Source organism: Xenia sp. Carnegie-2017, unplaced genomic scaffold (assembly GCF_021976095.1).
Source record: "Xenia sp. Carnegie-2017 unplaced genomic scaffold, XeniaSp_v1 HiC_scaffold_13, whole genome shotgun sequence".
Classification (NCBI taxonomy): domain Eukaryota; kingdom Metazoa; phylum Cnidaria; class Anthozoa; order Malacalcyonacea; family Xeniidae; genus Xenia; species Xenia sp. Carnegie-2017.
The window spans coordinates 9,103,327-9,122,608 of record NW_025813436.1 but is presented as its reverse complement, the minus strand read 5'-3'; the positions used below and the strand labels follow the sequence as shown (position 1 = coordinate 9,122,608).

At 33.6% G+C, this 19,282-nt stretch overlaps 3 protein-coding genes and 1 long non-coding RNA gene across 7 annotated transcripts; 3 read left to right on the top strand and 1 right to left on the bottom strand.

Annotated features, from left to right (window-relative positions):
- The first annotated feature begins 271 nt into the window (after positions 1-271).
- LOC124433520 (proline-rich extensin-like protein EPR1) lies at positions 272-3,016 on the top strand. The gene is given in 4 exon segments (XM_046983299.1): positions 272-480; positions 606-2,354; positions 2,357-2,492; positions 2,563-3,016. Coding segments are annotated over 4 exon segments (2,163 nt in total). The 5' UTR covers positions 272-357; the 3' UTR covers positions 2,718-3,016.
- LOC124433513 (prolyl endopeptidase-like) lies at positions 2,528-12,383 on the bottom strand. Of its 4 annotated transcripts, none has more exons than XR_006944485.1 (23): positions 11,980-12,383; positions 11,806-11,901; positions 11,570-11,738; positions 11,381-11,488; positions 11,244-11,306; positions 10,852-10,931; positions 8,641-8,756; positions 8,502-8,551; positions 8,334-8,429; positions 8,159-8,263; positions 7,789-7,893; positions 7,415-7,495; positions 6,951-7,064; positions 6,659-6,807; positions 6,389-6,505; positions 6,228-6,323; positions 6,043-6,090; positions 5,134-5,187; positions 4,904-5,060; positions 4,756-4,824; positions 4,602-4,681; positions 3,780-3,847; positions 2,528-2,702 (listed from the first exon to the last, which is right to left on the bottom strand). XR_006944485.1 is itself a non-coding variant. In XM_046983293.1 (23 exons), the coding sequence occupies exons 3-22, from the start codon at positions 11,898-11,900 to the stop codon at positions 4,613-4,615; spliced, it is 1,941 nt and encodes a 646-aa protein (XP_046839249.1). In that variant the 5' UTR covers position 11,901; positions 11,978-12,082; positions 12,153-12,381; the 3' UTR covers positions 3,658-3,847; positions 4,602-4,612. The 4 variants fall into 4 exon arrangements, 3 of the variants coding, with proteins under 3 accessions (XP_046839249.1, XP_046839247.1, XP_046839248.1); XM_046983293.1 differs by lacking the exon at positions 2,528-2,702 and having other exon boundaries at positions 3,658-3,847; positions 11,978-12,082; positions 12,153-12,381; XM_046983291.1 differs by lacking the exon at positions 2,528-2,702 and having other exon boundaries at positions 3,658-3,847; positions 11,980-12,382.
- LOC124433516 lies at positions 3,137-5,115 on the top strand. Its single transcript, XM_046983296.1, has 3 exons — positions 3,137-3,645; positions 3,884-4,048; positions 4,125-5,115. Exons 1-3 carry the CDS (start codon positions 3,201-3,203, stop codon positions 4,457-4,459), a joined length of 945 nt encoding a protein of 314 aa, XP_046839252.1. The 5' UTR covers positions 3,137-3,200; the 3' UTR covers positions 4,460-5,115.
- On the top strand, positions 12,376-18,517 carry LOC124433521. Its single transcript, XR_006944486.1, has 3 exons — positions 12,376-12,418; positions 16,062-16,321; positions 18,411-18,517. It is a non-coding gene; the product is annotated as an uncharacterized LOC124433521 (long non-coding RNA).
- Positions 18,518-19,282: the final 765 nt, after the last annotated feature.

Below are 19,282 nucleotides of genomic sequence, written 5' to 3'. Positions count from 1 at the left end.
CTTCAATGCTTCACTCTTATATGAAACTCAATGTTATGTTATGGCGCGATAAAAATGGCGTACTACATGACTAGGCTAAGAAAACAATTTTTTCCAACTTTTGCTTACCCAAGAATTCGTTTTTAGTTCATGCTTCAATATCCAAGTAAATTCCTCATGACTTATGTAGAAAAAAACTTCTTTGCATAATTTCCCGCCATCTTATTAAAGTTGCAAATGACGGATTACTGACGTCAACGATATAATTCCGACAATTGTTTCGGACATCGTAATGATACGAAGGTTCAATGTTTTGATTTGAACTAAACACGTACATCGGAAGAAGTTAAACGAGAACAACGTTTAAGGTTTCTTACGATGTCAGCTAATGGTCTACCTGCGTTTTGGGAGATGAAAATTGACCCTACATGTGGCAAACCGTTCTTTGTTGACCACCAAAATCGGATAACAACATGGCAAGATCCACGTATAGCAGTTGCGGTAAAAAAGAATATTATATGAAATATACGAGATATGATTTTATCAAAACGTTTTAGATACTAACCTTTGTTTTTTACAACTAAACAACAGGGAATGAAAACTTTCTGTCAAATTTTTTGTTACAGACCACGTCTTATTATCCATCTACTCAAGAATTAAGCCAATCTCTTGAAGGATTACAAATACCACAGCAAACTGACGAAGGACAATCATCAATACGGGAAAATCATTACCCACAACGTACAAAAATAGAAGAAGAGCCATCTTGGAGTAGTAAAGTTAGTGGGGAAAGGAGTATAGAATATAATCCAACCTTTAACGAATATCCGTTTACTAGTACTGAACCTACTACTTCCAATTTAACATACAACTCATATAATTTCAATGCCAGTAATTCAAGACTTCCTCAACAGTTTCCTACACATTTTCCTTACACTAAAACACAGAATTCTGAGTCTAGCAACCAATATCCAGGAGCTTATTTGTCAAGTAACTTTAATTATCAAAAAGTGTATAACCAAGGCAATGTGCATTATCCTCAAACTTCATTAACAAATATGGCACCGGCAACACCAATTTTACCACAACAGATTACTTTTCTACCTTCATCACAAGGCATTACTGTTGATCCAAACTCTATGACTAGTCAACAAATATCAATGCTCCCTGTAAAGGGAATGTCATCAGCAACAGCTGGTCAACCCACATGGCCTGCATCTCAACCAATATCTGTAGTACCTCAAGCTCAATCAAAAGGTATACCATCACAAGTTACTGGTACTTATCTTCAAGGATCAGACATAAGTCACCACAAGTTACCTTACCAACCAAGATCATCTACAAATCACCCGCATGAAGGAAATGTTTACCCAAATCACCAACAACCTCAACTTCAACAACCACCACCAAATAACCAACCACCTCAACATCAACCACCATCACCAAATCACCAACAACCTCAACTTCAACCACCACCACCAAATCACCAACAACCTCAACTTCAACAACCACCACCAAATAACCAACCACCTCAACTTCAACCACCACCACCAAATAACCAACCACCTCAACTTCAACCACCACCTCCAAATAACCAACCACCTCAACATCAACCACCATCACCAAATCACCAACCACCACCTCCAAATCACCAACCACCTCAACTTCAACAACCACCACCAAATCATCCATCTCTTCGATATCACCAACCACCACCAAATCACCAACCACCACCACCAAATCACCAACAACCACCAAATCAACCATCTCAACAACTGCCACTAAGTCAGCAACAACCACAATATCACCAACAACCACAATATTTCATGCAACAACCACAAAATTACCAACAAGTACAGAATGTCAACATAAAACCACTTTCGCCTGATGTGAATATGCCAACAAGGGTTACTGCACATGGTTATCTTACTCAGCCAAATATCTACCCAGTTTGGGGAACACCTGTGTCCACTTCTCTGGGAGTCCTTTCCAATACAAAACCTCCAAGTGGTCAATATACTATGACCGATATACATGGTTATCCGTCAGTACAAGGTGCGATTGGTTCAACTCAAAATCAGCAAGGTGTTGGTTTATTTCAACCAGCTAATATGACATACTCACCACAATTGCAAAACCAAGCTGTAACCAATAAAGGTGGAAGGTCAGACCAAAAGATACCACAACTGACAAACCAACTTACCTCACAGAGACCAATGCACCCATATACACCTACCATACCTCAACCAACTCAGCCATATCCCAATTTATCTTCATATTCACAGACAACACAAATACCACCATCATTATATCATAGTCAGTTTACAGCAGATATGCCACAAAATGTAAAAAAATTTGATGACCAACCACAAAAGATCAATCAGTCACTCCTACCTATATCAAGTTTTCCTTGAAAGGCACAGCCTCTGATGCCCATATTCAGAATATTAACAGAATTTTACAACAGACCTCAGTACTAATACCTCAGGTCCAACAGTTCAGAGGCCGAAGAGGTGAGTATGCAAAATGTGGATATTAAAGTACAATGTTTGCAGTTAATGCCATAAAATCATTTTACTTTAGGTACAAAAGAGTATGTTTATTTGGATGGAACATTGACGGAGTATATTCTTGAGTTAGATAAAATTACCACTGATGGTTATGAAGATGTTCGAACGGCTAGAAAGTCTGCCATACAGAGCATACAGGTTGTATTGGCCTACCTTGAATGTAAATGATATTAATTAATGATGGATTTCAACAGACAGAAGTATGCAATGACTTTCTCAGAAAGTAAAATGATCAGGACGATGATCAGTGATTTACTTCATGCAAAAAATACTATATGATTACCAAACATTTTCTAGTAACTTAAATATAATGGGAATATAATTTATATACATGAAGAGAAAAATGCTTGTCAGCAAGATCAATTTGAAATAACTTAGTTTGGCAAAAGAACGTGGATGAAGGATTTCGTCTTATATAGAACATTTGTAGGAATTATTTGTCAATAAAATTCAGTTATTTTAAAAAACCCTCATTTATTCTATTTTGATTTCAAAGAGTTTAATGTGAACAGGTCAAAATAAACCACCTGTTTACGTACGTGATCAACCGAAAACATGGTAAGGAATTATCTCACAGGAGTCACTAAATCGCCGATGAAAACTAAAATTTATTCAGAATAGTTGAACTCAGTTGAAAGTACCACGAAGGAAATGAAAAAAGAAAATTTGCTAATATTTTTCATGTGTTATGTGAAAGTCTATCAAAGTGCATCATCTACGAATGTTATCGATCATTTCTTAGGAATAGTCGATACAAACAATTTTGTCGAGAAAAGTAATTCAATCGTGGATGGCGGAGTTTTTGTACCTTACAAATCAACATCAATCGTATATAAGTCAAGATTGGTACCAGTTACGTATGGTTTTATTATAAAAAAGGAAACTTTGCTGGACAATCCAGCTTTATATAAACTGGGTGTAAAAATTCTTGATGAAAAAGTTCAGACAACTTTTACAAATGCAACGAACAACGCAGAGGATAAAGCAATTAAGAAGACTGATCAAAAGATACATAATAACGATGCAATTCTTGAAGCTAAATCTAACTGTAGGTTCGGATCAAGGATGTTAAGACTTCTAGAAAAGCTAAACCAAGGTAAACTAGATGTTTATCACTCGCTTGCACTTTAAATGCAAGAGAGTCTCCTCAAGCTCAATTTTATTGATGCGGATGTTGAAATTATCACAGAACAACTTTAGAAATAACATGCTTGAAATGTCAATAGCTACCTGACAGGCGCACTAAACAACTTGTCACCGTGATCATTTGTTCTTTCATGATGATACGTACTGAGAACCTTTAATGTAAAAGACAGTTTTATTATTTTGTAAAGACGTGAAAATGATCAAGGAAGCAATAGCAAAGAATCATACAGAGAATTCTAGCCAAGGAACAACAAATGACGATTCTTTGATACTTCAACCCGAACAAGAAGTGTCAGAAAACAAGGGAATGTTGGAGAAAGAACCAAAAAAAGACACAAATTTAGTTAAAATCGGTGAGTGCTTCACGAAACTTTTTCTATGTGTGAAAAACCTTTACGTCATCAGATGAAAGACCAATGTTTATTTTAGATTTAATGAAAAGATACAAAGAATGTAGAATATCACACACGAGGAAACAATGTTCTAGATATCAAAATACTAAACATCAAAAAATAATTAAGAAAGGGTCGAAACAAATTATTGATAGGAATCATGGAACAAAAAAACGCCAGAAACTAAGTATTGATAGCAATCATGGAGGACAAAAAAACGCCAGAAACAAAGGATTAAATCATGGTTTGCCACACTTTGCAAGACATCAAACAAACCGTTTGTTGAAGCACCCAAATCGAAAATCAAAAGTTACAACTAATGTTCACAAAAAACTTCTAACAAAAAACAAGGAAGAAGGTAAAAGACCTTAAGAAGAAAGGACGTCCAACCAACGTTATAAAAATTTAATGACAAACACACAAATAAAAGAAACGAGTTAAACACGCAAGTTAATGTACCGAAAAAAAAACGGTATTTAATGACAGTACAACAAAATTCATCGTACCAACTAACCTGCCAGTATTTTATTCTATCCATGTCGTTATGTTGATTGTTTTTGCAATGAAAGCAAACATATTCGCACAATCATCTATCTAAGATAAAAATAATACTTTTACTTGAAAAGGTCCTAAAGCTAAAATATTGTACATTAATAACATATTTGTACCCTTTTTAAAGTTGGTTTTCCCGCACCGTGTCCAGCTTTTGTGTCCACTAAAATCAACAGCGGATTGCTCTGAAGAAACATTAAAACTGGTTGAGAAAACCTTCGTTGTTACAACCATCAAAAAAATTATTGACAAAAATATCCTTACTTGAATCTCCTGGCTGCCCATAATATACTGCAGTTGCGCTATGTATTTATAAGAATGCAAAGGAACAACGCGATCATCGTGGTCAGCCGTCATCAACAAGACTGAGGGATATTGAACGCCAGTTTCTGGTATTTTGATATTATGTAACGGAGAATAGCTAAACAAATAATTACACAATTTTTTCTACGAACTTAAAACATTGAGTTTTAAAACATAGTTTCCAACCATACTTGATTAGCATTTCAAATTGCTCCTTCGCTGATGAACAACCATAGTCAGTTACCCTACAAGGTGGTTTTTACTTAATTTATGAGAAAATTCGTGCAAGCATTCAACATGTCATAATTAAACAAAAAGAATGATAGCACAGCGCTATAACCAACAACTACAAACAATAACGACCTTGTCCAACAACATTTGAGAAATTAACCTTCCACTCCTCTTCCTTGTAATGAACTGTTCAACATGCTTGTAATGAACTGTTCATGTTTGTCCATATGAACTGTTCAACATGCTTCCAAACAAAAAATGAGCAGGAATATTCAGTTGATTAATCTATGATAAACCTTTCACCTTTTAACTCTGCTATACCGGTCACAAGCCCGGGACTTGTAATGAAGTGTTCAACATGCTTGTAATGAACTGTTCATGTTTGTCCATATGAACTGTTCAACATGCTTCCAAACAAAAAATGAGCAGGAATATTCAGTTGATTAATCTATGATAAACCTTTCACCTTTTAACTCTGCTATACCGGTCACAAGCCCGGGACTTGTAGCGTATAAGACTCGCTGCTTTTGAGCAGACTTGTCTGGTTTACAAGGAAGAGGAGTGGAAGGTTAATTTCTCAAATGTTGTTGGACAAGGTCGTTATTGTTTGTAGTTGTTGGTTATAGCGCTGTGCTATCATTCTTTTTGTTTAATAACATTCCAACTATTTAACCTTGTGATGTCATAATTACAATAAGTGATTAGGGTAGGGATACATAAGTTTCCCTGAAAGCACATTTTTCTACAAATTAATGTTTCTCTAAAACAAAGTATTCTATGGATCAATGTTTCTTCAAAAAATTTTCAAATATGAACAACGATATAGTATGAATGATCATTAACAAAGATTTTATGTTGTATGAACTAACCATGCATGCCCAATCGTAAATTTATGAAACTTCAACATATCCATCACACTAAAAACATGAAATTATAAGAAAAACCTTCATGATTCAAATACTATCAATTTACAAGTTAAGATAACGACTTTGTGTGTATTAACGCATGCGTAAATACGCACATACGCAATCAAACAAAACAAAAAAAATTTTACCCCACTTGCGCTACGGCACAATTGAATAGTTGAGGACGCTGATTAACACATGCGCCGACTAACAGCCCTCCATTGGATGCACCATTAATGGCAATTCTATATAAAGACAAAAATTGAAAACACGAAGAAACGTGAGGGCAATTCAGCTATAACCAACGAACCTTTCCGATGTGGTATACTTGTGCGCTATGAGATACTCTGCAGCGTATTGGAAATCGTCAAAACAATTTTGCTTATTAGCCAACATTCCACCTTTATGCCAACGTTCACCGTACTCACTGCGAAAAAGTGTAAATAATCCAAGAAGACATTGAAACAAATAACCAACAGTAGAACATTTTGTTTTCACACGTATAATGAAAATAACGAACGATGCGAGAGTTAATACCTACCCCCACACACCAATATCCATCTTTACAAAGATAACTTACCTTCCCCCTCTGATATTTGGCACGGCTACAATACCAGAAAGATGACGGATAAAGATAATTCTAGAGACACTAAAACTTGGTTTAACAGAAATATTAAAACCACCATAGCCATACATGTAAAGAGGATGACTTGCGTCCATATCAATGTTCTGAAAAAAAAATTAACCATTTCCACAAACTGGGAGCAAGATAGAATTCAATAAATGATTGGAAACATGTTTTTTAGCTCTTCAAAACTCTGTCCTGACTAATATCTTGGAAATAATTTGCAGATGATATGAAACGTGGATACCTTTTTGTGAACAATAAACATTGGAATATTTGTGCCATCCTTGCTAGGATAAAAAACTTGAACAGTTTCATAGAGCGACGCATCAAAACCTTCAACAACCGTTTCATGGAAAATCTGAAAAAATGGATCAATTGATACTTAGAGAATAGTACAGTGGAACAGAAAGAAAATCTTGTTGTTTATAAAATTTTGAAGGATGTCAACAAAACAAAAATTTGCACAGTTTGAATTAAACAATCCAAACATTTTCCAATTGTAAACTACCTGAAACTACACAAACTATGTAGGTATTCAAAAAATCCAATGCGATTAGATTTTGTTGAGAGGGTAGTCACAAATACAATATAATTGAAGGAATAGTGACATTTCTTATGTGTCAGAAGGAAGAGATAAAAATCTTCCTATCGCAAATGACAGTCAACAAACACAGGCATCGACGTACAATATTTAAAAGATTTCTTTACTTTTGGTGTAAAATTCTCCAATGATAGATCACAATGATAAATGATTCCAGGAGTTAAAAAGCTTGTGAACTGGTAAAATATCTATCAATAAAAGAGAAAAAAGTAGCGAAAATATAAACGCTAAAAGGATGAGAAAAAGGTGATGATTGAGAAAAGTACAAATTATCTGGTCTTTATTCAGATCTTCTAGTCACTTAACTGAATAAGTAACAAATACTTCCTCGAGATACGCATGTTGCAATAATATAATTCAACACTATAGCGAGCAGTTAGTGTGGAAAGACTGGGAATAGTCTACACTACGTCAAATTCAAATCAGGGACAAGAAGAATGTTTTCAATTTCTAGGTTCATCTAAATGTTTCAACAACTTACTTCCGTTTGTTTTTTCTGTCCAGAAAACCCAACAATGCTCCCAATATCAAGAGGAAACTGCTTAATACATGATCCATCAGATAAACGATGTACATAAAGAACACTCTAAAAGTCATAAAAAATATCTTCATTCATCAGCAATCTTTGATTATGTTGCCAATGCAAAATATAGCTGAAAGACCACAAACACAAAAATGTGTGCATGCAAGCTATGTATCTGCTAGAAAAATCTTGATTATAAAATCATTATTTCTCCTCAAGATAACAGATACGTAGAGTTTAAAGTTAACCAAAGACACTCTTGACGTAGTCATGACGTTACATAACACTTCTAACAATAATTATGACATCATATCAACAAAATACAAACCTTTACATCATGTAAATAACACAGAACTAATACGTCATTATTGACACAAGACGCCCATTCCAAGACATCTTTTGAATTTTCAGGAACTAAGGTCATCCAGTTCTCCTGCAAAAACCGTTGAAATAAATGTGAACAAACGACAACATATTGATAAAAAAATCAAATAAACACATACTTCATCAAAATTATTAAAATCAATATTGATGAGCCTGTAATTTGGGGAGTTTAAGTTTGTCTTGAAAGTAAACAGAGAACCATCGTTGGTTATATACTAAAAAAAACAAATGTTTTCATTCAGTTTGACACAATTTAAATACTTTAGAAAAAATTCAGTTTTGTTTACATCATACTCAGCATCAAAATTGTCAACAATTTTCACAAAGGGCAGATGTCCTAAAACATTAAAGGCAATTATGACAGACAAATGACAGATTTATTTCAGTGACGGTGATGAAATGATAAAAAAAACAAAAATAAAACACCTTTAATGCCTTCTTTGAGAGATGTAAGGTCAACATAATAAAGTTTATTGACAGGATCACAACCTTGACGGATACTTAAAATAATATAACGACCACAGTCGCTAACTTCAGATCCACTATAAACAAACATGATGTAAATATCATGGCTATGTTAAAAATTATCTGTTGGGCTCCAATATTTATATAGAGAATCCACTTCCCACCTGGCACCTCGCTGGCAACAAACATAATGTATCAAAATATGAACAATCCTCTGTTTATGGAACTTATCAACTTCAACAAAATGCATGATTGTTTGTAAAATTAGCATAACAGTTCTTGTTGCAAAAGACCAACTGTCAAATATTCTTGAAGAAAATGCTGCTTAATTCAGTTCATTTTACAAGCAAATAACTCAGCAAAGCAACAGATTTCTACACATACATCTATAACTGAGTACCGTACCTACATATACAACAGAAGGTCATACATATATCTACAACAGAAGATCATACATATATCTACAACAGAAGGTCATACATATATCTACAACAGAAGGTCATACATATATCTACAACAGAAGGTCATACATATATCTACAACAGAAGGTCATACATATATCTACAACAGAAGGTCATACATATATCTACAACAGAAGGTCATACATATATCTACAACAGAAGGTCATACATATATCTACAACAGAAGGTTATACATATATCTACAACAGAAGGTCATACATATATCTACAACAGAAGGTCATACATATATCTACAACAGAAGGTCATACATATATCTACAACAGAAGGTCATACATATATCTACAACAGAAGGTCATACAAATATCTACAACAGAAGGTCATACATATATCTACAACAGAAGGTCATACAAATATCTACAACAGAAGGTCATACAAATATCTACAACAGAAGGTCATACATATATCTACAACAGAAGGTCATACATATATCTACAACAGAAGGTCATACATATATCTACAACAGAAGGTCATACAAATATCTACAACAGAAGGTCATACATATATCTACAACAGAAGGTCATACATATATCTACAACAGAAGGTCATACATATATCTACAACAGAAGGTCATACATATATCTACAACAGAAGATCATACAAATATCTACAACAGAAGGTCATACATATATCTACAACAGAAGGTCATACATATATCTACAACAGAAGGTCATACATATATCTACAACAGAAGGTCATACATATATCTACAACAGAAGGTCATACAAATATCTACAACAGAAGGTCATACATATATCTACAACAGAAGGTCATACAAATATCTACAACAGAAGGTCATACATATATCTACAACAGAAGGTCATACAAATATCTACAACAGAAGGTCATACATATATCTACAACAGAAGGTCATACAAATATCTACAACAGAAGGTCATACAAATATCTACAACAGAAGGTCATACATATATCTACAACAGAAGGTCATACATATATCTACAACAGAAGGTCATACAAATATCTACAACAGAAGGTCATACATATATCTACAACAGAAGGTCATACATATATCTACAACAGAAGGTCATACATATATCTACAACAGAAGGTCATACATATATCTACAACAGAAGGTTATACATATATCTACAACAGAAGGTCATACAAATATCTACAACAGAAGGTCATACAAATATCTACAACAGAAGGTCATACAAATATCTACAACAGAAGGTCATACATATATCTACAACAGAAGGTCATACATATATCTACAACAGAAGGTCATACAAATATCTACAACAGAAGGTCATACAAATATCTACAACAGAAGGTCATACAAATATCTACAACAGAAGGTCATACATATATCTACAACAGAAGGTCATACATATATCTACAACAGAAGGTCATACATATATCTACAACAGAAGGTCATACGTATATCTACAACAGAAGGTCATACAAATATCTACAACAGAAGGTCATACAAATATCTACAACAGAAGGTTATACATGTACGTATCTGGAACAGAAGGTCATACATTCATCTACTATACAGGAACATCCACAAATATAAAAGAGAAAAATATCAAAATAGCAAACAAGAAAAAATATAACCTTGGAAGTTGGAGGATTTTATTCTGTGTGCTATAACTTTATTAATCTTGCAAAGAAAAAGCTTAAAGATTGAAGAAAGTTTTAAATATTATTAATTATTGACTATACATACATCATCCATTCTGGGTTTTCTGTGAATTCACAGCATAAAACATCTTCATCTTGTTTAGTTCCCAGCACATGATAATATAACTAAAGAAAATTGAAGTTAAGTTTGCAAAAAATCAAAAATATTAGAAAACAATTAGAAAGTTATTAAACCTAGATGCACACATTTTCTTTCATCTGGCTTAATTAAAACAATCCAGTAAAAACACTAATGTTTCAACAATCTACATTATATCAAAGCAAAAACAACAAACATTTGACTCAAGCAATATGTAGTTAACATCAAAGAACAAATAAAATCAATCAATGAATTAATAATCATCAAGAAATTGATACAATTGAAATGATTTCCCATCAAAATTTCTTAGTTAACAATTTATAAAGAAGTGAATAAACCTTTTGATTTAGGTTAAGATCAGTTTCTGTGCCATCACTTTTTTCTGAAGTCTTTGGGTATCTCTATTACGTATGACAACATAGTTTTCTTTATCAAATGAATACAAATGTTCATCTTTGACTATAATGTAATTTACATTGTAAAAAATTCCTTTGTTGTCATGGGTCCATTCCAAACTAGTGAATTTTACTTGCGATAACTTGTCAGGAAAATCCTTTACCTCACCAGCACCAGTTGTTCTAAACTAAACTTACAACAAACATTATAAGTAAAAGACCAAACATGTCATATAAAACAATAAAAAGCATTCTGATCAATAACATACATGAACAGTGACCCAATCAGATCCACTTTCACTTAGACTATAAGCAAGCAATGCTCCATCTTCTGAAAATGAATAACTGCTTATGGCAATATTTCCTTCCTTTGAAAAAGTGTTTGGATCTAAAAATACTTGAGGTTCTCCTTCGAGAGATGCCTTGCAATAAAGAACACTGCAAGAAATAAATATATATCTTTCAAAATTTGTAAGAAATTTTCAAAAGGTTTTACTTAGTTAACCTTTGATTTTGAAGGCCACTGTTATGAAAATAATAATACATATTTCCATGTTTAAATGGACATCCATATTTTGGATAATTCCATAACTCAGTCATTCTAAAAAACATTTGCAAAAGCAAAATGTTAAAACGGTTTATGGAGGCTGAACACTTTACAATAACAAGCTACAAACACCGTTTTTTAAATTTCTCCTTGAATTTACACTCTTCTAGGAAAGGCACACTAATTTCGTTTTGTTTTTGAACAAATTCTTTTGTTTCTTGGGCGTCAGGGTCTTCTAGCCAAGAGTATGGGTCACATATTTTATAACCATGGTATTCATCAACTTTTGTTTCATCTCTTCGAACCTTTGGATACTTAATGCGCTCCATTATAATAACCTTTACACTTGCGTTTAGCCTATCTTTAACTTTCAGATCTTTTTATGCCAACAAGCCGGTCAATAGAAAGAATAATAACTCAAACCTTAGTAAATTGATCTTGGTTGTTAGAAAAAGACCGCGCATTGTCCAATAATTCTGGAGGGGAAAGGGGGCCTGGTACCTGTTGTCAAAAACATGGATGCCTAAAGGAAATTTTGGACGTGATTTGGAAATGCTTTATATACGCTTAGGTAGGTAATAACTTGGACGGCTCTCTCTATGCTATGCGAGCAAAAGAATTCCCATGAATCCGGAAAGTGTGCTGTTTAATCGCAAAATTACTCGGGAAGCGAAGTTACTTTCTAGATAATATCATGAAAATATCATAAGGAAAAAGAAATCCACTATCCAAAATGGATCGAAATTTAACAACAAAAGGGTTGAAAGCGAGTTTCAATTTAGACGATACAAATTGCTTGGTTTATTAAATGTTACCTTTGTAGAAACTATTATAATATAGTTGATAATCGCTTTTTTCATGAAGCCCTTGGATGCTTTCCTTCATGATGACAGAGTTATATAGTATAACCATAAGCGGCCCAATAAATCACTTAGCTTACTAAATTGTATAAAAAAACGATAACCTGTCCCATTCCATTGTAACAGACTGTGTGCTGCAAACCTTGTATTGATTGTTATATATATGTTATATATTTTCAAACAAGTTGAAAGTTCACGCATATTTATCGGGATTTTCGTCCTCTTTTTAAAAGCTAAGTATGGATTCATGTTGAAAAATTATCCTATTTTTTAGTGATATAATTATTATTTTTAATTCATGTTTGTTTTTTAGGTTTTATTACTTTATATAAAGGTGTGTGTTTGTAACTGCGATAATAGTTGCCTACCTTTGGTAAATATATAATATATATATAACATGTCTGTAGATGTAAATCATCCAGGTTGGTATAGTAATAATATCAACTTAACTTAATAAAAATATAAAAGCCCAGCAAAATGCTTTTAAAAGAGCCATTTAATACAAAAATAACATATAAAAAGAAATATTTATTTTAAAGCGTAACGTTTCGTCTTGGCTCTCAAGACATCTTCAGACAATATTAAATTACAAGTATAGAGGGATATATATATAATACCTATGTACATAATATTAAATTACATGGTGGGATGAAAACGTGAAAGTAAATATTGGATAAGATGGTATGAAGTGGGATAAGTGGAAATCACGAAAGAAAAAAACAAACACACACAATGATAAAATATACAGACATGAGGACGGACGAAATTATATTAAAGATAACATAACTTTGTAATTAATACAAAGTTTGCGGCGCACAGTCTATTACGATGGAATAGGACGAATTATCGTTTGTTTATACAATTTAGCTTGCTAGGTGATTTATTGGGCCGTTTATGATATAACTCGTTCATCACGAGAGAGTTATGAGAAAGTTACATTGTAAAAGGTAACAAGTAAAAAGCGTATAAACATGCTTAAAGTTGGTTTAAATTATAAGTCAAAAAGGCAGAAGTTGTTTGAACATTTGCAGTATCCTTGGATATTCTAGTTTCTTTCATGAGAAATTCTTGTAAAGAAAAAAAGATAAATTTTCAAAACAAAAAATCCAGGTTCGGTCCATACCTCCCGATACCCCGAGATAGTTGAGCACTAGAGCGTAGCATGTTAATTAAGGCAACCAGATAATCCTTGTTTGCCATGAAGCCCATGGATGGTTTGCTCGTGATTCTTGAGAAACAGTAAATGAGAGAGTTAAATCAGAAAGATATAAACCTATAAAAATTGTATAAAACATGTTTAAGGTTATCTTAAATTATAAGGCACAGTGTCAAAAGAAGTTATTTGAAACATTGCTTGTTTTCTTTTAATTTGAGAAGAGATAAGATAAAACAAAAAGATAAAATTCGAAAGCAAAAAACCCCGTTTTCGGTCCATGTTTCCCGATACCTTCTTATATGTAAGGCACTAGAACGCCGCATGTTAACGTTTCGGTAGGAGATTTCGGCCCCTCCACGCTATCCTACTTGGGAGATGCCAAAGCAAGCTTCCGCCCATCAGACCCCGCGATCACCTGCGATAGGCTTTGCTCGGGGTACGCAGGGAGAGTGCGGTCACGACCCGAAACGTCTGGACCCTAAGCCACTGCATATATATCGCACCCAGCTTCCACTGCTAGTTGACATCTACTAAATGAAGTTTTAGCTTTATATATATATATACATAAATTCAAAGGCTTACGAAAGTTGTGGTATTAATAAGTCACTACTGCGCATGCCCAGATGATTTCTGTGATAATTTGCGACTAAGTGAGCTAATTGCCACGAAAGTAGTTCAAGTACATATAGTTAGTCGTTGCCATGACTATGAACAATTAGTCGAGTGGACTACGCATGCTCAAGCGCATGCGCAGATGATTTCTCCATTAAATTGTTACTAAGAATGCTATTTAATTCAAAATTGGTGCTAGTAGATGCAGATGGTCATTACCATGACCATGAACTTGTGCACGTGGTCAAGTCGAATGCGCATGCTCAAGCAGACTGCGCATGCGCAGTTGACTTATCTGAAAATTTTGATTAAGTAGCTTTATGATACGTACGCAATGCGTACAAATATTTTTAAATGTATGCCGTTGTACTTTATAAACACAGTGTTATGGGAAATACACCCAAAGACCAAGAAATAAAAAAGAAACGTGAATATTCATGATAGCTACAATAAATAATGTTATGACAAATGACTTCCTTGGCCCCAAATGTGGACACTGTTTTTTTCCAAAACAAAACAAAATGGGAGGGAAAACCGGTGGATCCGGTAAAAAACCCTCTAATAAAAGAAAAGATAAAAAATTTAGAAAAATTTCCTCAAATTTTTGTAGTTTTAAGATGTTTCATATTTTTGTTGTTTTCAATGATCCCGATGATCTACTTTAACATGCAGCGTACGTCGTTCATCGTACGTCGTTCGTATAAAAAATTTGAAATTTACAGAGCGACAAAAAAGCAGGCTGACTACCCTATTGACACAGGCATGAAAAATGAAATTACCAAAGTTAAGTCACGACTTGCATAAATATCAATTTTCATGTCTACTAGACTTCGTTCGATTTAAAATTTCTATGTTGCTTCATTAGGACTTTCATTAATAGCTGGCTTTCACTTTTTTTTTCTCGAAATATTTAACAATTGTGAAAACTTAGTTTTACGGAAATTTTTAACAGTTGGATTTGAAAATATGCTATACTGGTGAACATTATGCATAACTAAAGGGTGAATCTTTCAATAAGGACACTTGTTTCTTGGTGCTTCTGTCCGACTTGGTCGTTCATTCGTTGTCCAGTTAGTAGGCCTACAGACATAGCTACTCTATAAAAAACACGTTATAAATGTCAGCATAATGAACGATCAAAAACAAAACTTTAATGAAAAGAACAAAACTTTAATACCTGATTTCCAAGCGTTGTCCTGGTCAGTCTGATCAAGGCGACTTAGTCATTCTCTTCCTTTTTTTTCACCGCACAGTTTTTACGTGTACATAGTTGAACCTTATTGTAAACATTTTGATCTTAGGAATTCAATGAACCCCACTTGCAGCATTGCAATTTTCTTTATAAACTTTAAATAGATTTAGTAAAAAGTAGCGAGTGAAAGCCAGCTATTTTCTCACAGCAAGTGACATCTTTTATTGATATTTTTTAATTTGTGTGTTTTTCATGGTTCAAATTATAAAAATAGACCATCGGGATCCTTTTTTAACTATCTCATGCAGTTACTCATACAACACGTATCTACACAACTTACAAACCACAAGACACGAATCATGTTTTTCCCCTCGCTTGTTTTCCATCTTCGTAGAATAGTCCACACGAACAGAGGTAACCAGCATCATTAACCAGCGTCGTTAACCAGCATCGTTAACCAGCATCGTTAACCAGCATCGTTAACCAGCATCGTCAACCAGCATCATCAACCAATCACCATTAACCAATCACCATTTCGATAGATTACAGTTTTCAACGCACTTAAATGGTAACTTCAAGCGAAGGAAAAGGGATCACTTCAACACCCCAGTTATATCATCACTCAAAGAATGCTTAGTGCAGAGTTGATCTTCTGTGAGTATCAGTTGACCACCTTCAGGTGGGCTCATATAACAATGGGGCCCATCATCATTATATGAACAAACAACTGACATCCACAAAGAATCCAAACTGCAAATGAACATTCTTGGCCATGAATCACCATGACACATGAGTAATGACAAACTAGTAAGAGTAATTGAAGTGAATGACACAGGTGGTAAAGGGATTTTCCCAACTCCATCCACATAGGATCTACAATATAAGAAAATATGAAACACATGTGTGAGATTTCATGATGAATAACTCTGCATATGACGTTAGTTTGCGTTTTTAAATTCTTAATCTTAATTCTTGAGAATGACACATTGTAATATGTTTTCTGTTTGACTATCCAAATGGTAGAACATTCAACTACATTGCACGAATAGCTTTAGTCAGTTGAGTTTGAATGATGTAACAAGTTTTACACGATCAAAGGCTTAACATCGTGGTCAAAGCCTCTTACAGTAAACGCTTTCATATTACAAAGCCTACACTAAAACTGATTTATTATTCAATGTAACTCATACTTACTTCCTCAGTAAAAATACAGAAGTTACCTTTCTTTCAACAACATTAAAGTGACTAATTTTCCGTTGTTAACATTTCTTTAATTGACGTCATGACTAAAATTTTTTATGATGATTGGCTCCTTAGGAGCATATCAACTTTTACAAAGACAATAAGTAAAATCCTTCAATGCGTTTAAACAAAAAAATTCATTATAATTTTCAGATTTTTCCCTTTTTATGTCGTTATGCAAAATAACGAGACATGATGTGGTAGGTTAAGATTCATGATACGATAATGAACTTAGAAAGTCGACTTTAATCTTGTCCAAATATTCATGAATCTTACAGTCATATACCTTGCTAGGTTAAGCTTAGGAAAAGGTTTAAGGTTATTCTGTTTGCCATGAGGTTTCTCGGCTACTAAAAATAACGCAAGGAGTCGTAGAAATCGAGCAAAAAACAATTACGGCTCTCGTTCGTTGCAGATCTACACCTCAATCTGTGAAAACTGCACCTCTATGTACTGAACCACAGTGTGATGGAAACAGATGGCAAATTTAGTGTGTTTATATTCATTGTATAGTAATAACTAATGTCACATTGAAGAAACATACCTAAAGTCAGTAGCATCGATTTTAAGAAGAACAATAGAGATAAATCAAAAAGCAAATAATCATTTATCGTCAGTGTAGTCACTTACATTTAGAGTTTCCAGCTGTGGGATCTATTTTCATACATGATATCGAAGAGAGTACGTTTGTAAAACATTTCGAAAGGGTTTTCCAGTTTCCTTCCTCAACTTTCTTTTTGCAGCTGCTATCAAATAAGACGTCTTTCGAACCGAATAGTATCTTTATACATGGTGTTAAGCATGTCATTATATGTATTTGTTCCACATGATTGTTTAGTATTCATTGTTCGTACTTGAACAAATTACCGGATATCTATCAAATCTAATTTATAAAAACAAAACGTATTATTGCCAAACAAAAGAACTATGGTCTCCCAGTGTCCCTTCATTTATATGCGCAAAATACAAATGACTATGGACCATTTTTCTGTAATATTATGCAAATCATAAATTAATTAAATTTATTCAGTGTATTAAATAACGCATTATGATTTTAAGCATTAAGATATGTCGGTGACGTCAACCAGAACGCCCAAACTCTTTTCTAGAAAGATATGACTGTAAGATTCATTCAATATTTGGACAAACTTAAAGTCTAGTTTCTAAATTCAACGTCGTCTCATGAATCCTAACCTACAACATCATGCATCGCTAATTTTTATAACGACATTAAAACGCTAAAAAATCTAAAAATTCTAATGAATTTTTTTATTTAAACGCATTGAAGGATTACTTATTGTCTTTGTTCCTAAGGAGCACTTAAGAAGCCAATCACAATAAAAAATTTTAGTCATGACGTCAATTAAAGAAATGTTAACACGTTTTAATTCGTGTGTTTTCACTTCAACGGAAAATTAGTCACTAAAATATTGGATTCTTTGTTGATGTCAGTTGTTTGTTTTTATGTTTTTACAATGGTCTTCCCACCAATCTTATAAAGGTCTGTTGGTACAACAAAACCAGGAGAGCAGTGAAGAGGAGACAAAAAAGGAGGAGCAAGAAGAGGAAACTACAGGCACGAAGAGGAAATAATAAAAAAAGCAAGGAGAAGAAAGAAAGAAAGAAAGTAGAGCTAGCACAGGCAAAAGAAGAGTTAAGAGAAAAAGACAAACAAGAAGAGAATAAAAGAAACAATAAGAAGACAAGAGTGTAAAGGACAGACAACAACAGGATTATATGTAATGCGGTCAAACATTTACTGGTATAAAAATTTTTATTAAACAAGCTTTTGTCTATCTGGCTAATCGAAGGCTGTAGCCAGACAGCCAAAAGCTTGTTTGATAAAAATTATTTTATCAATGAATGTTTGGCCACATTACACCTACTAATCATCAGAATTATTTTCCTAACATCAACTATTTTTCAGCCAACCTTGATTTTAAATGTAGTTTCCATCTCTTTATTCAGGATTTTTCTTGAACTTAATTAATACACAATTTATCCTAATAAAAGCAAGATAAATAACTCCTTATAGTTTACCAACCCATAACCTGTAGAAGTGAATGTAACTGAAATGCTTCCTTATTCATATATTCAGTTGTTCCCAACTGATTTCTTTTAAAAGGAGTGAGTGAAAGAATTAAGCAATTTACTTTAAAAAAATCACTTTGCTGCAAATAAATACATATATAACCCCAATTAACCTTTCCTGGATGGTTTTGAATCCAATAGTTTTAATATGATGAAAGCTTAGTTACTCACATTTCTTGTACAAACTTTCATTTTTAAAACCCAAATGTTCAAATGTGACACACACTTCACAATTTAGTAGCATGCTCATAAACATATGATGTATCTCACACATAAGCAAGA

Excerpts from the sequence above, each read along its gene's own strand:
- LOC124433516 (XM_046983296.1), top strand. The coding sequence starts at position 3,201 with ATGAAAAAAGAAAATTTGCTAATATTTTTCATGTGTTATGTGAAAGTC. Across the intron at positions 3,646-3,883 it reads TCTAGAAAAGCTAAACCAAG|ACGTGAAAATGATCAAGGAA; the intron begins GTAAACTAGATG and ends TATTTTGTAAAG. Across the intron at positions 4,049-4,124 it reads CACAAATTTAGTTAAAATCG|ATTTAATGAAAAGATACAAA; the intron begins GTGAGTGCTTCA and ends TGTTTATTTTAG.
- LOC124433513 (XM_046983291.1), bottom strand. The coding sequence starts at position 12,176 with ATGGAGCGCATTAAGTATCCAAAGGTTCGAAGAGATGAAACAAAAGTT. Across the intron at positions 8,757-10,851 it reads GAAAACCCAGAATGGATGAT|TGGATCTGAAGTTAGCGACT; the intron begins GTATGTATAGTC and ends GTTTGTTTATAG. Across the intron at positions 7,496-7,788 it reads GACAGAAAAAACAAACGGAA|ATATTTTACCAGTTCACAAG; the intron begins GTAAGTTGTTGA and ends TTTTATTGATAG.